Genomic DNA, 16722 nt, shown 5'->3' on the forward strand with positions numbered 1-16722 from the left:
CGAACCCGTGTCCCCTGCATCGGCAGGCGGACTCTCAACCACTGCGCCACCAGGGAAGCCCAAAAAAATACTTATTTTTAAAGAGCAGACACAATTGGAACAGCAAGCTGCTCCCACAATGAGAGAATTGGGGACTGACTCCATCTGAGAGTACAGCAGACTCACATCTCTCATCTCATCCTCACTCCACACTTGCTTTACTTGAGTGTAAAGGAATCACACAATTTAAAGTATTTCTCACATTCTCTGGCTGAATATGTATGACTCAATAAGTTAAATGCTTGTTTGGTATGATTCCATTGTACCATTTATATGTTGATGACTCCTAAATTTATTTTTCTAGCCCTGACCTTTTCCCCTGAGCTTCAGATTCATGGAATCAACTACCCACCTGGACATCTCCACTTAAGGTCAACGAGGCAACTTAACATGCCCAAAACATAAAAACTGATCCCACGCCCCATGCCTCATCCTCACACACAAGAAAGCTGTTCTCCTTTCAATCTTTCCTAGCTCAGTAAATGGCATGCCACCTACCCCGGATTTCAAACATAAAACCTAGGAGTATTTCCTCCCTTTCCTTCACCTCCACATGAAATTCATCAGGTGAATTTAGACCTACCTCCAAAATATACCCCAAATCTATCCATTTAACTCCATCAGCACAGATACCACCCTAGTCTCAGCCACCATCATTATTTCTACTTTGACTGAACTGTTTCCACTCTTATCCTTTCTATGGTCCATCCTCCAAATAGCCAGAGTAATCTTTTACAAAGCATTCACTCATTCATTCATCAAATATTTATTGAGAGCACACAGGAACTGGGGATACAGCAGTGAAGCAAATTAGGTCTCTGTGCTCCTGGACTTCATTCTAGAAGGGGGAGGCAACTCATAAGTAAATAATTTTGTACAGTACAAATACAATGAAGAAAGTAAATACATAATGTAATAAACTAAGTCATGTTGCACTCTCAGTAAAAAAATTTGAATAGCTTCCTAGCATGCTTAGATTAAAATCCAAATTCCTTACCATGACCTTGTTACAAAAGTCTATGAGATCTGATTTTCATTTGTCCCTTCAACCCTATCTGTACCACTCTTCCTCACTGCAACTTGGCTCCAGTCACCCTGGCCTTCTTTCTATTTTCTCAAGTTGCCAAAACTTTTTCCTTCTTCAGACAATGTTTCCTGTGTCTGGAATGCTGTTTCCCATATCTGGGAAAGGCTGCCTCCTCTTAGATCAAATATCACTTCATCAGAATGAACCTGACTAATCTACCTAAAAGTGGCTCCTCTTCCCTTTCTCTATCAGTTACACTGTTTTGTTTCATAGCACTTTTCTCTTTCAGGAAATATTCTGCTTATTTATTTGTTAACATCTTCCATCCCCACTAAAATATAAGTTTCCCGAGGTGAGATTCCTGGCGTGTTGTTTTCCAAACTATCCCTAAAAGTGTAGAACAGTGCCCGGCTTAAGAGGACCATGATAAATACTTTTTTAAAGAACAAATAAAAAACGACGCACTGTACGACGATAAAAACTCCCAAACTCTCACAGCCGCCACGCTCCACCTCCCCGGAGCCACTTCCGCCCAAGGTCTAGCCCCAGACCTTCCGGGAGGGGAGTCCTCTGCGCAGGCGCCATGGGACCGCGGAGCTTTCTGGGAAAAGATGGATGCTCACGACCTGTTTCGCCGGCTCGGAGCTGGGGCCAAATTCGACGTGAGACGCTTCTCGGCGGACGCTGCCCGATTCAAGGTACTGTGTGCAAGGCGTCAGAACCCCGAGTAACTGAGAAGGGGCAGGTGCCGGAGAAGGAAGTGGCTGCTGGGGGAGCCGGCACTCGGAGACCCCGTGGCCTGGCTGTGGGGCATTTTCCCTCCCTTGGCGTTCAGCTTACTGCAGCCTTCTGAATGAACTCTTTTCCCCATCCTTCTGTAGACTTTGTTGGGTCTAGCAAGGAACGTTTCCTCCCGGCCTCCTTTCTGAGTTTATTCAAAGCACAGTTAGAATCCTACTTTCAGAAGTTATCTTTTCTCAGAAACTGATGGAAAAGAATTTGAAAAACAGAAACAGCCCCAAACGGAGAGAACAGATGATTTCACTGTAGTCTCTCCAGGTTTGTCTTGGCATGCGTATGCCTTTAGTGGGCATGGTTTTTTTTTATTCCCGCAACTCCATGGCGTGTTAAGTAACCAATGAGAAGAGCGATTTAGAAATGGGAGATCTTACATAGGGAAGTAGTGATAAATCGGGAATAGTTAGGGCCCAGTTGTGGAAAATCTTGAATATCAAGATTTCTTGGTATTGGGACTAGGGACATTTGTGTGTGTGTGCAACACGTGTGTTTTTTCTTTTCTCTGTCTGACGGCATAGCGTAGTTGTTAAGAGTTTGAACTCTGGAACCAGATTATTCAGGTAAAATCCTGGGTCTGCCAGTTACTAGTTTTGAGACCTTGGTCAAGTTACTTAACCTCTTAATGCCTCAATTTTCTCATCTGTAATATTGCTATTTCCCTCGGTAGGGTTGTTGAAGGAAGAAGGAATTTAATATATCTAAACATGCTTAGAAATCTGCCTGACAGCATGTAAGTGTTATGCTTGTGTTAGTTGCTATTATGATTATTATTATTACTTTTATAAGGTCAGAAAAGGTATCATCTTGGATTCCATTTGCCCAAACACACACTTGTCAGCTCAAACAAATATTTGGTGAAAGATAAAAAAAGATGGGGAGTCATTGTACCCACACCCTTACTGCCAGCACTGCTAGGGTGAAAACAGTGCCAGTCTGTCTATAGATTTCATTTGAAATTTTCTGGGTTTTAGATAGGAAAAAGGAAATATGACTTTGGTTCTTCGGAGGTGCTACAGGGACTGGACTTTTTTGGAAACAAGAAGTCTGTCACAGGTGAGTGTGAAGCATCAAGAACTCATCAGGAACTACAAGATGAAGAGAAAAATGAAGAGAGCCTAACTGAAAGGAAGAGGGAGCAGAACAAGAAAAAGAGGAAGAAGGTGACTTCAGGTTCGTGCTTGATGTATGGTTTTTTCTTTTTTTTTTTTCAGTTACAGAAATTATGCAAGCTTATGATTACACCTCAGACAGTATACAGCTATTTGTCAGTTGATGGCATTCAGGTTGTTTCCAGGTATTTGTGATTACAAATATTTGCTACAAGAAGATACCTGTACATATATCTTTTTGTACAGGTGCTGTATTTCTGTAATTAGCATCCTAAACGTGAATTCACTAGGTGAAAGGGCATGCGCATTTCTTTCTTTGAACAGTTGCAAAATGACTTCCCACAGCCATGTCAATGCTGGATACTGTTGGTCTTAACATTTTAGCCAGTCTCATGAGTGAAACTATTTTTTAATTTGTATTTTCTTTTTTTTTTTTTTTAATTTATTTAATGTATTTATTTTTGGCTGCATTGAATCTTTGTTGCTGAGTGCAGGCTTTCTCTAGTTGCAGCGAGCAGGGGCTGCTCTTCGTTGCGGTGCGTAAGCTTCTCATTGGGTAGCTTCTCTTGTTGCAGAGCAGGGGCTCTAGGCTCGCCGGCTCCAGTAGTTGTGGCTTGCAGGCTCTAGAGCGCAGGCTCAGTAGTTGTGGTGCATGGGTTTAGTTGCTCCGCGGCATGTGGGATCTTCCCAGACCAGGGCTCAATCCTGTGTCCCCTGCATTGGCAGGCGGATTCTTAACCACTGCGCCGCCAGGGAAGCCCCTGTATTTTCTTGATAACTGGTGAGGTGGAACATCTTTTCAGAGGCTTTGTTGGATATTTACATTTCAAGTTTTGTCACTTGTTTGTTTTTACACCTTGCCTGTTTTTCACAAGGTTTTTTTCTGTACTCAACAATAGGAGTATTTACCTTTTTTCTTTGTCTATTACATCTATTAAGTTTCCTAGCCATTTTACCTTTTTAATGAACTAAATACTTACACATGGTTTTAAAAAGTTATGCAATGGTGAAAAGTAAATTTTCTTCCCACTGTTTTGTCTCTAGTCCCCTAGTTCTCCAGAGGCAACCACTGTTAATTAATTTCTTAGGTATTTTCCTAGAGATATTCTATTCACATGTATTTATACCTCGCTTAAAACATGTGAATGATCGTGTACTCTGTATGCTGTTCTGTTCTGAACCTTCCCTACCCCTACTCCTTTTATAAAAAACAATATATCTTGGAGATTGTTTGGAATGAGTAGGAAGTGCATTGCCTTGTTCATTTTAACATAGCATAGTATCCCGTTGTACATTCCATAACTGATTTAACAAGTTCCTGTGTGATGGACATTTAGTTTGTTTCCTCACTTTTACTGTTACAGTGTTGCATTAAATGTTTTACTTTGTGTGTATGTGTGGGTATATCTGTCTGATAAATTCTTAGAAGTGGAATTTCTTAGTTAACAAGTCATGTTACTTTCCTGGTTACAAGGAAGTTTAATAAAGCCTTCCACTGAGATGAATTGAAAAAAGACCTGACACCAGCTTAGGTTGCCCTGTTTTCCTGGGCAACCAGAATCACACAGATATGTCCTGTAACCATTTAGCAACAAGTGTGCATAGACATATATATAGTTTTAATTGGAAAATTCAAGATCTTGTGGATGAGTAATGATTCAGGTCTATTAATGCCAACTGTCTCATAAAAGGGAGCAAAATTTTATTTTTTTTAAAAGTCTTTCCAAAAAAAGAAGTCATTCCAATTGGTGATGCCCACCAGCGATGTACGAGAGTTTCCTTTTTATATTAATTTGCTTCCTCATGTAGTGTTGCACCTTTTTCCTGTTAATATTGTTCATCTGTCTCTTCTTAATTTGTTAGGCCTTATATATATTAAGGAAATTAGCTCTATTCTAGCATGCTACGTATACAGATATGTTTTCTAGTTTGTCCCTTGTCACTTACCATCTTTATTTATTTATTTATTTATTGCCATTTTATGTGTTAAATTTATCTTTTCCTTCATGGTTTTTTGCATTCTAAGCGTTAAGCTTATTTTTAAAAAAATCCTCCCATGTTTTCTTATTTGTAGTTTCATTTTGTTATATTGAAATCTTTGACCCTCTGGGATTTTATTTGGTATAAGGAATGAATGAGGAACTAATTAATTTTTTTCCAGATGGCTAACTAATTGTCCTAATATATTGATATTACATCTTCTCCCCGTTGGATTTAAATACAACTTTTATTGTAACTTATTTCCCGTATATATTTGGGTCTTTTGACTCTATTTCATTTATTTCTAATTCTGTATTCCTACACCAGTACTAGCTTGTGTTAATTAATGTGGCCTTACTTTATAAATTCCAATAGAGTGGTATGGCATACTCTTTTTATTGATTGGGCAACTGGATATTTTCTCCCTAAAGTGATCTATAGAGTCAGTGCAAACCCTGTTAAAACTCTAGTAGGCTTTTTTGGTAGAAATTGAAAAGGATTTTTTTTTTTAAATAAACATGCAGTTACCATGTGACCCACCTATTCCACTCCTAGAATTTACCCAAGAGAAAGGAAAACGTGTGTCCTCACAAAGACTTGTACACAGGTGTTCATAGTGGCTTTATATGTAACAGCCAAAAACTGGAAATGACCCAAATGTCCTTCAGCAAGCGGAGAATAGACAAATTGTATATCCATACAATGGAATACTACTTGTAAATAAAAAGTTAAAATTATTGATACATGCTCCAACACGGATGAATCTCAAAATAACTATCCTGAGTGAAAGAAACCAGACTAAATTTATTAAATACTATATGATTCCATTTATATAAAATTCCAGGAAAAAAAAGCTAATTAATCAACAGTGACAGGAAACAGGGGACTTCCCTGGTGGTCCAGTGGTTAAGACCCTGCTCTTCCACTGCAGGGAGCGCGGGTTCAATCCCTGGTCAGGGAACTAAGATCCCACATGCTGTGCAGCACGGCCAAAAAGAAAAAAGAAAAAGAAAGAATACAGGTTGTTACCTAGGTGTGGACTGATGCATTATAAGGGGCCACAAGGAAATTTTGGGAAGTGATGGAAATAGTCTTAAATGTGGTGATGGTTTAACAGGTGTATACATAATGTCAAAATGCATCAAATTATTTATTGCCATTTTATGTGTTAAATTTATCTTTTCCTTCATGGTTTTTTGCATTCTAAGCGTTAAGCTTATTTTTAAAAAAATCCTCCCATGTTTTCTTATTTGTAGTTTCATTTTGTTATATTGAAATCTTTGACCCTCTGGGATTTTATTTGGTATAAGGAATGAATGAGGAACTAATTAATTTTTTTCCAGATGGCTAACTAATTGTCCTAATATATTGATATTACATCTTCTCCCCGTTGGATTTAAATACAACTTTTATTGTAACTTATTTCCCGTATATATTTGGGTCTTTTGACTCTATTTCATTTATTTCTAATTCTGTATTCCTACACCAGTACTAGCTTGTGTTAATTAATGTGGCCTTACTTTATAAATTCCAATAGAGTGGTATGGCATACTCTTTTTATTGATTGGGCAACTGGATATTTTCTCCCTAAAGTGATCTATAGAGTCAGTGCAAACCCTGTTAAAACTCTAGTAGGCTTTTTTGGTAGAAATTGAAAAGGATTTTTTTTTTTAAATAAACATGCAGTTACCATGTGACCCACCTATTCCACTCCTAGAATTTACCCAAGAGAAAGGAAAACGTGTGTCCTCACAAAGACTTGTACACAGGTGTTCATAGTGGCTTTATATGTAACAGCCAAAAACTGGAAATGACCCAAATGTCCTTCAGCAAGCGGAGAATAGACAAATTGTATATCCATACAATGGAATACTACTTGTAAATAAAAAGTTAAAATTATTGATACATGCTCCAACACGGATGAATCTCAAAATAACTATCCTGAGTGAAAGAAACCAGACTAAATTTATTAAATACTATATGATTCCATTTATATAAAATTCCAGGAAAAAAAAGCTAATTAATCAACAGTGACAGGAAACAGGGGACTTCCCTGGTGGTCCAGTGGTTAAGACCCTGCTCTTCCACTGCAGGGAGCGCGGGTTCAATCCCTGGTCAGGGAACTAAGATCCCACATGCTGTGCAGCACGGCCAAAAAGAAAAAAGAAAAAGAAAGAATACAGGTTGTTACCTAGGTGTGGACTGATGCATTATAAGGGGCCACAAGGAAATTTTGGGAAGTGATGGAAATAGTCTTAAATGTGGTGATGGTTTAACAGGTGTATACATAATGTCAAAATGCATCAAATTGTACACTTTAAATATATGCAGTTTATTGTGTTGGTTGTATATCGGTGAAGTTGAAAAAATTTAAAAGAAATTCCAGAAGTAGTCTTTGCTCATTACTCTTCTTAGAATTTTTTAGGTATTCGTACATATTTATTTTCCCATGTAAACTTTAAAGTCAGCTACTCCAGTTACCAAAACAATCCTATCATTACTTTTCATTGAGCTAGTGTTATTTATAGATTTAGTGAGAATTGCTCTCTTTATAATATTGAGTAGTCCTTAAGTATTGTGTTTATTGCTATTATAAGTGAAATCTTTTCTTGCATCATATTTATTTTCTAGCTGGTTGTGGATAGAGAAAAGCTGGCTGCCTCATTGACATCTCTTATTGTTTAAATAGTTTTTGAATTAATCCCTTATTGTTTTCAAGTGTACATTTAGGTATATGTTACAAAGCTGAAATAACTAAAAAGAAAAAAAAGGGAAGAGAGTGAGCTTCAGGGCTCTGATTTTACCAACACACAACTTGCTTCTCCTTTCCCAATTTTTAAAAAAATTTATTTATTTATTTTTATTTTTGGCCGCCTTGGGTCTTTGTTGCTGCATGCGGGCTTTTCTCTAGTTGCGGCAAGCAGGGGCTACTCTTCGTTGCGGTTCGCGGGCTTCTCATTGGGTGGCTTCTCTTGTTGCAGAGCACAGGCTCTAGGCGCGCGGGCTTCAGTAGTTGTGGCACTCAGGCTCAGTAGTTGTGGCTCACGGGCTCTAGAGCACAGGCTCAGTAGTTGTGGCACATGGGCTTAGTTGCTCTGCGGCATGTGGGACCTTTCTGGACCAGGGCTCGAACCCGTGTCCCCTGCACTGGCAGGTGGATTCTTAACCACTGCACCACCAGGGAAGTCCCTCTCTTTTCCCAATTTTTATACCTCCTATTACTTTCTTTCATCTAGTTGCAACCACTAGTACTTTTTCTTTTGTTTAGTGTGAGGGTAAGGTATGGCCTGTTTGTGCCACCTAAGAATGTTGCACTTAAAATCTTTTAATTTTTAAAAAATATATTTTAGAAATTACTTCTCAAGAAGTTTCTACTATACAGTGGATATCATCTGTGGAAGCAAAGATTGAAGATAAAAAAGTTAAAAGAGAAAATAAACTAACTTCAGGAAAGTTGGAGCAGCTCAGAAAAGAAAAGGTTAGAAAAATGTCTTCATCCAGTTGTTTTTCTGGCCTAATGACTTTTCGCTATCCTTGGGTTATTCCGTTGGTAAAAGCGAGTATGGTTTTGTTTAGAAGATTACTTACGTTAGATTAGATTTTACTTTAATGGAAACTTAAAGCAAAGTAGTATTTGCGCTGTGGCTGAAATTTTTAAAGTTTAAAATTCTTGAAAGTATCTTGAAATTTTGAAACTTAGATCAAAATTGATGATGTGTTTAGAATTAAATTTTTAAAATTTCTTATTCCCTTTTTTTTTTTTTTTTTTGTGGTACACGGGCCTCTCACCATTGTGGGCTCTCCCGTTGCGGAGCACAGGCTCCGGACGCGCAGGCTCAGCGGCCATGGCTCACGGGCCCAGCCGCTCCGCGGCATGTGGGATCTTCCCGGACCGGGGCATGAACCCGCGTCCCCTGCATCGGCAGGCGGACTCTCAACCACTGCACCACCAGGGAAGCCCCTCTTATTCCCTTTTGATAAACATAAAATTGGCCCCCTTTCTCCTTTATGTTAAGCTCACACTGGTTTAGAAGGACTTCCTCTGACAGGGATTTGAGAGTTAGAATTCTCAAGAAACATATTTTATAAATTAGGACTAGGAGGAGTAGGATTCAGAAGACATGACAAATATGCCATTGTCGCGTTTGCTGCGCTCCTGCCGTATTGCAGGTGGAGAGTATTGTTCAGCTCATTTAGTAGTCCCGAATCTAGAATTTGGCTGTCTGGATCAGAGAATGGGAAAACAAAAAAAATCCACATCACTTGATTCTGCTTTTGGCACTCAGTCTTAATAAGTAGAGTTTAGGGTAGATCATTAAAAAGCATTGGCACTTGTCTGCTAAGTGCCATATAAAGACAATAGATTGATTCAGTTCCTGCCTTCTAGAAGTTTATATAAGATTGTGACTGTGACAGTAGCGCATTAATATGAATAACACATTATTCATGGCATTGACACATTAATATGAGGAAAGTGTGGATAGATAGGTTTCATTGTTATGAAGGTCTTCCTTCTATGAAAGGGCACAAATTATACCTAATATCTGTATCTTGTAGGGATTGGACTTTAACCAGGAAGTTTCATATGTTACTAAAGCTTATCCCAGAAACCGTTACTGTTGCTTTACAACATCTGACAATGTATTTGACCACATTCATGGCGACTCCTTTATTTCACTTTTCAGATAAACTTCTTTCGGAATAAACATAAAATTCATGTCCAAGGAACTGATCTTCCTGACCCAATTGCTACATTTCAGCAACTTGACCAGGAATTTAAAATCAATTCTCGACTGCTTCAGAACATTCTAGATGCAGGCTTCCAGATACCTACGCCAATCCAAATGCAAGCCATTCCAGTTATGCTGCATGTGAGTATGAAGGCCTATAAGTGAGTACGCGCGTGTATGTGTGTGTGTGTGTGTGTGTGTGTGTGTGTGTGTGTTCATTCTCTTTCCTCTGTCTTTGAAATCTTCCTTTCTGCCTTATCTCCCCTTGTTGAAATCCTACCCTTGCTTTCAAGGTCCATCTCTAATACCTTTGCCTCCGTAAGATTTGTCTTGATCACTACTGCTAGATGTGATATTTTTCCTTTACCAAGACTGTTTCCCCTACCACCCAGTTCTTCATGTGTTTTCTTTTTCTTGCAACATTTGTCTTACACTTTACACTACTGTGTATTTGCACTAATTATATTCATCTTTTCCATTTAACTAAGAGTGTTACTCTTCTGAGGATAGGGACTATGATCTGTTTTTGCATCCATGATTTAGTTTGTAATATTCAAGAACTATTTCAGAAATACAGAATTGTTGTACATAACCTGACTTTGTTTTTATCCCAGTACTTTTTATTATTGAAGTCTATTTAAGTACCCAAAAAATACATAGATTTTAAGTGCACAGTTCAGTGAGTTTCAACAGTGCATACCCTATATAACCATCAACTCAGTGAAGATGTGTAACATTTCTGTCACTCCAGACAGTTCTCTCATACCCCTTCCATTCAGTCCTCACCTGACCCCCGCCCAGAGGTAAGCACTTTTCTGGTTTCTATTGCCATGTTTTAGTTTTGCCTCTTATGGAATCATATAAGTGGAATCATTCATTATTTACTCTTTTTGGTTTCTTTCACTCTGTTTTTGAGATTCCTCCATGTTGCATATATCAGTAGTTTGTTACTGAGTAGTATTCTGTTGTATGAATATACCATAATTTGTTTATGTGTTGTTGATAGAGGTATGAGTTAACTTAGATTTTTGGAAGTTAAGTTTTTCTGAGGTTTCTTTTTGTAGTGGTGAGAGCTGACTTTTTTCCCCAGCATAACCAAGATGGCCTTCAGTTCTAGTGGCCAAAGGATATGAGTTCCCTCTCTCCTCATCCATACTAATCCTTTTCATTTTCTTTGGGAATTGAATTAAGAATATATTTGAATGATGTTGTTGACTGACATAGTAAATTTGCTTTTAGTTTTCATTTAAGGTTGTTTCTGTAGTGACCTTCACTTAAAGCTTTAAAAATCACAGTGACAAAATATCTGTAGCCCACGAAGTTCACATAACGTGAGCAAGAACAGCTGATGCAAAGTTTGGGGTGGGTTTTGGTTTGTGTTTGGGGGAGGGGGTTGGCGGCTTTTCTGGTTGGTTGGTTTTGCTGTTTTGCTTTGGGGCTGAAGGCGGGAACAGAAGGGAACCCAGTTACAGCCAGCTATTTAGGAAAGTCCTCTCTCGACTAGAGGGGGAAGGGCTCAGGACTGCTGCGGCGGGCGGGTGAGCAAGCCTGAGGGGTGGGGGGGGGTCCCTCGATGATGACCTGGCAGGCAGCTCCGCTGCTGGGTCTCAGGGCACCCAGCCTCCACCTCAAACCCACAACAGAGGGAGGCCCGCATTTAAGGTTGTTTAAAAAAAAAAAAAAAAAAAAAGAAAAAAAAATCACAGTGACAAAAAAAATAAATAAATCACAGTGACTTTTTGAAGATTGTCACCTATAAATGACTCTGTCACTCGGGTTTTTACCACTTTTTATTTCTTACTTTTAGCCATTCTATTATTTGTTAAAACCTTCCTTAAGGATGGAGCAATGCAGATATCAGGCCAAAAAGTTGGTTTTGTAATTTTGCTTTGATAAAGAGGTTTAGGGGAAAGAAAAATTGAAATAATGGAAATAAGGTTGTGAATCATCTTTGAGTTTTAGTTATCTACTTTCTTTACCCAGTTCAAAGGAACTTTAGTAATAATGCTCAGAAACTGTATTGGGGCGGTTGTAGCAGGAGTGGGTAGAAAAGCAAATACGGGAGAAGTTACAAGAGTGATGGGAATGTGAGTGTTTGGATTTATTATGTATAATTTTGTTATTTTTATGGCTGGTAGCATTATTTGACTGGGCTCTGAAAAATTTATGTACTCTTCCTTGTACTTAATATACTCTGTTTTTAGGGTCGAGAACTTCTGGCTTCTGCTCCTACTGGATCTGGAAAGACTTTGGCTTTTAGCATTCCTATTTTAATGCAGCTGAAACAACCCACAAACAAAGGCTTCAGAGCCCTGATTATATCACCAACACGAGAACTTGCCAGCCAGGTATGACTGGTAGTTTCTGAAGAGGTTGTGTTTGTGTTTGTCAGTCAACTTTCTTATTTGAGGGTAATAGAAAGGTCCAAAAGAGTAAGGCCTGTGTCTTTCTCATGGTCATGTATTCTGTTCAAAGCACACTTCTCGTCCGCCTGCCGATGCAGGGGAACCGGGTTCGCGCCCCGGTCTGGGAGGATCCCACGTGCCGCGGAGCGGCTGGGTCCGTGGGCCATGCCCGCTGAGCCTGCGCGTCCGGAGCCTGTGCTCCGCAACGGGAGAGGCCACAGCAGAGGGAGGCCCGCATACCACAAAAAAAAAAAAAAAAAAAAAAAAAAAAAGCACACTTCTCTGTATCTTACTGCATATGGGCAAGTCTTTTAAGTCTTTTCAGTTTTATGAAATATGTTGTTCTTAACATTTATACTTTGGTATATGCTCTAAGATCCTTGAAGTTGGAAGGCTACTATAATATATAGTTCCCCTCTAAAACTTTTTTTCCTCACCCAGAAAAATGAAACCTCATCTCAGTTTTCGAGAAAGTAAAACTATACAATGATCCACTCCACCCTCCCAATGTGCTTAATACAAAATACATGGAAGTATGAAATAGTTTTGTAACAGTACTGTATTCTACAAACAATATGTAACAGAATGGAAGAGTTTTGGTTTTATCTCTTGGAACTAGTTTACTAGACCGGAAGAAACTACTGAATCTTACTTAGTATTGGCGTTCCAAAATGCTGAGATTCCAGGTTAATCTACAGATTACTATGGGCTTAATTTCAGGTATTCATGGGTTGATACTAGATTTATTTTGTTAATAATGAAAAAGAGACTATACATCTTATCCAAGTATTTTAGCAGCTAATGTTTTTATCATTTTCTGTTTTAGATTCACCGAGAGTTAGTAAAAATATCTGAGGGAACAGGATTCAGGATACACATGATCCACAAAGCAACAGTTGCAGCCAAGAAATTTGGACCTAAATCATCTAAGAAATTTGGTAAGGGGTTCATGCCTGAGATGTAAGGGATTTAGAAATTACAAGTATCCTAATTGCTACCTAGAAGTTCTTAAAGTGTAGTTAGTTTGATTTTTAGAAAAGCTGAAAGAGATCTCCTCCTTACCCCCACCCAGTAGTTAATATAAATATATACCAGTGGTTCTCAACCAGAGATGATTCTGCCCTTCACCCCCACTTCACCCTCTACCCCAGAGATACTTGGCAACATCTGGAGACATTTTAAGTCGTCTCAACTGGGGAGAGGTGCTACTAGTATAGGGACAGAAGCCAGGGATGCTGTTAAACATCCTGCAACACATAGGTCAGCCTCCTACAACAAGGAGTTGTCTGAACCAAAGTGCCAGTAGTGCTGAGGTTGAGAATCCCTGCTTATTCTATTGAGTGTTAATCTGCCATGGAAATATTCTGCAGATAAGACTGGTTTACATCCCTACTCTTAGATCAGCCAGAGAATCTGTTTTACTTGTCTTTTATCTTGAGCTTTTGAGTAAAATTGCATTTAAGGAAAGTATTTTCCTGAAAAACAAACAAATGTTTTATAAGCAAACTGGTGGATTATAGTATTCTTGCCTCTTAGAAGCTGAGAAGGCAGATCAAATAAAAGGAGAGTAAGGATATAGTAGTTTGTGCTATGATGGATTAAAAAAATATGTATATTAGTTTATTGTGTTGTTGGTGTAGTGCATATAACCACTTCTCCCCACCTGAGGTTATTAACGGAAATTCAGGAGACTTAATCCCCTGATTCAAGAGGGATGAATGTTGTTTTTGCAATTTGTACCATTTATTTTTCCTTATAGATATTCTTGTGACTACTCCAAATCGACTAATCTATTTATTAAAGCAAGATCCTCCGGGAATAGACTTAACAAGGTACATTACTTTAATAATGTCTTTTATGTGTGTTTTTCATTAAATTGATTATATTTTGTCCTCAGTTACTTGTATTATTGCTCTTTGGAGCTTGCTATGTTGATGCTGAGAAAAATGGTTTTCATTAAATTCATAGAAAAGTAACTGTTCTGGTCTGGAAGAAAGTTAACAGATTCCGATAAGCAGATAGTACAGAATTCCCCTAGAAATTTTCACATCTTTCAGCAATGGTGATGGCGTTCATAAGGTTTATCTGAGCTTCTGTCATTGCCAATGGAACCTCATATCTTTGGGGCTAATGGAATAGGTACATTAATTTATATTTATCTTGTTTTTACCTTTTTCTTGCTTATTTTTCTTATACCTTTTTCTGGTATGATATGTAGATCTGAGAAGCATCATTGTGGTTTGACTTCTTCATGTGTTCCCACAGGTAGTGAAGCATCTTGGATCTTTCAGTTCAATACCCACAAGTTTTTTTTGTTATTTCTTAGTGTTGAATGGCTGGTAGTAGATGAATCAGATAAACTGTTTGAAGATGGCAAAACTGGGTTCAGAGACCAGCTGGCTTCCATTTTCTTGGCCTGCACATCCCACAAGGTCAGAAGAGCTTTGTTCAGTGCGACTTTTGCCTATGATGTTGAGCAGTGGTGCAGACTCAACTTGGATAATGTCATTACTGTTTCCATTGGAGCAAGGTAATTGTTCTTCCACATTATCCCACTCATTTTTTTAAAAAAACACAAGTCATTATTTTACCAGGTTTTTTTTTTTTTTTTTTTTTTTTTTTTTTTTTTTTTTTTTGCGGTACGCGGGCCTCTCACTGCTGTGGCCTCTCCCGCCGCGGAGCACAGGCTCTGGACGCGCAGGCTCAGCGGCCACGGCTCACGGGCCCAGCCGCTCTGCGGCATGTGGGGTCCTCCTGGACCGGGGCACGAACCCGCGTCCCCTGCATCGGCAGGCGGATTCTCAACCACTGCGCCACCAGGGAAGCCCACAAGTCATTATTTTAGACTAAAAGAGATAGGTTGTGTGGCCTAAGATTGATAAAAAGAGTTGGACTGAAAGAAATATATGCTTTAAAGTCAAGATTGATTAAGCATTTTCTATTTTAGAATAATCCAAAGGGAGACTCTCATATTGTCATATTAATATTCCTATCCTCATGCATTTAGTTGGTTTTTCCAATCCACAAAGTATGACATGAGCTCTGTGGCCACCCAAAGGATTTAATCTCGTTGATGGCTTAACAAAGTAGGGCCACAGAGAAGGAAGCTGATGTTACTGAGCCACTTGATTTATAATTGCTTTTTAAAAATATTTTGGGGAGCATTTATGCTAAATGGTAGAGAAAAGTCTTATGAAATTATGATATTGCCACTTGATATACTATAATGCAACACATGAAATGGTCAGAGTGAAGATTGTAGCTATATGAAAAAGTGCTTATAATACCATGTTAAGTAAAAAAGGAGCCAAATGAAACAGTAAAGAATATCCTGTCTACTTTCAACATAAAACTCCTGTGTATAAAAAGAAAAATAGAACAGATTAACCATAAACATAATTATAAAGGCAGATAACAGAATGGAAAAAGTATTTATACATGGTATAGAGTGTTAATAAAGCCTAAAGATACCTCACCCCAACTGTTTGTCAATAAATAAACCTCTGCTAACCATTAAGAAAAAAATTTAGGCATATGTAACAACCCCCCTTTAAAATGTTCTCATTTTACCCAATAATTTTACTTTTAGAAAGATTTTGTAAGCAATTAGACACATGAAAATTTATGACTAGAACACAAAATGTCAAAGTTTATTCTAAAATGGTAGAATTGTGGGTAATTTATTTTACTGTTTATGTCTTTATTTTTTATTTTTTATTTTTTTTTTTGGTATGCCGGCCTCCCTCTGCTGCGGCCTTTCCCGTTGCGGAGGACGGGCTCCGGACGCGCAGGCCCAGCGGCCACGGCCCACAGGCCCAGCCGCTCCGCGGCATGCGGGATCCTCCCAGACCGGGGCGCGAACCCGGCTCCCCTGCATCGGCAGGCGGACGCGCAACCACCACGCCACCAGGGAAGCCCCTATGTCTTTATTTTTTAAAATTTTCTTGAGATAACATTTTTATAATCATAACAAAACATTCAAAGACCTAAATAGACGTTTCTCCAAAGACATCCAGATGGCCAATAGGCACATGAAGACATGCTCAACGTCACTAATTATTAGAGAAATGCAAATCAAAAGTACAATGAGGTATCACCTCAGACCAGTCAGAATGGCCATCATCAAAAAGTCTACAAAGAATAAATGCTAGAGAAACTAACACAACATTGTAAATCAACTATACTCCAATAAAAATTTAAAAAAGAAAAAAGAATAAATGCTGGAGAGGGTGTGGAGGAAGGGGGGAACCCTCTTACATTGTTGGTGGGAATGTAAATTGGTGCAGCCACTATGGAATATAGTGTGGAGGTTCCTTAAAAAACTAAAAATAGAGTTACCATATGATCCAGCAATCTCAACTCCAGGGCATATATCTGGAGAAAATTATAATTCGAAAAGATACATGCACCCCAGTGTTCATAGCAGCACTATTTACAATAGCCAATATCATATGATATCACTTATATGTGGATCTAAAAAGTGATACAAATGAACTTATTTACAATGCAGAAACAGGCTTAACAGACATAGAAAACAAAGTTACAGTTACCAAAGGAGAAAGGCAGAGGTGGGGATAAATTAGGAGTTTGGGATTAACAGATACAAACTACTGTATATAAAATAGATAAACAAC

General features: G+C 38.6%; 1 protein-coding gene across 5 annotated transcripts in view; it reads left to right on the forward strand.

The window, feature by feature from the left end:
• The first annotated feature begins 1647 nt into the window (after positions 1–1647).
• The window catches only part of DDX52 (DExD-box helicase 52), a 29507-nt gene continuing 14432 nt past the window's right edge, over positions 1648–16722 (forward strand). For all 5 annotated transcript variants that reach the window (XR_447951.3, XM_007110530.3, XM_007110531.4 and 2 more), the window contains exons 1-8: positions 1648–1764; positions 2836–3034; positions 8304–8431; positions 9639–9824; positions 11888–12031; positions 12915–13026; positions 13848–13920; positions 14415–14618. Coding sequence is in view for 4 of the 5 variants with exons in the window: in XM_007110530.3 (XP_007110592.1) it covers positions 1678–1764; positions 2836–3034; positions 8304–8431; positions 9639–9824; positions 11888–12031; positions 12915–13026; positions 13848–13920; positions 14415–14618 (1133 nt within the window). In the remaining variant the exon portion in view is untranslated. The remainder of the gene's footprint in view (positions 1765–2835; positions 3035–8303; positions 8432–9638; positions 9825–11887; positions 12032–12914; positions 13027–13847; positions 13921–14414; positions 14619–16722) is intronic.

The sequence above is a fragment of the Physeter macrocephalus genome, chromosome 14 (assembly GCF_002837175.3).
Source record: "Physeter macrocephalus isolate SW-GA chromosome 14, ASM283717v5, whole genome shotgun sequence".
NCBI classification, from domain to species: domain Eukaryota; kingdom Metazoa; phylum Chordata; class Mammalia; order Artiodactyla; family Physeteridae; genus Physeter; species Physeter macrocephalus.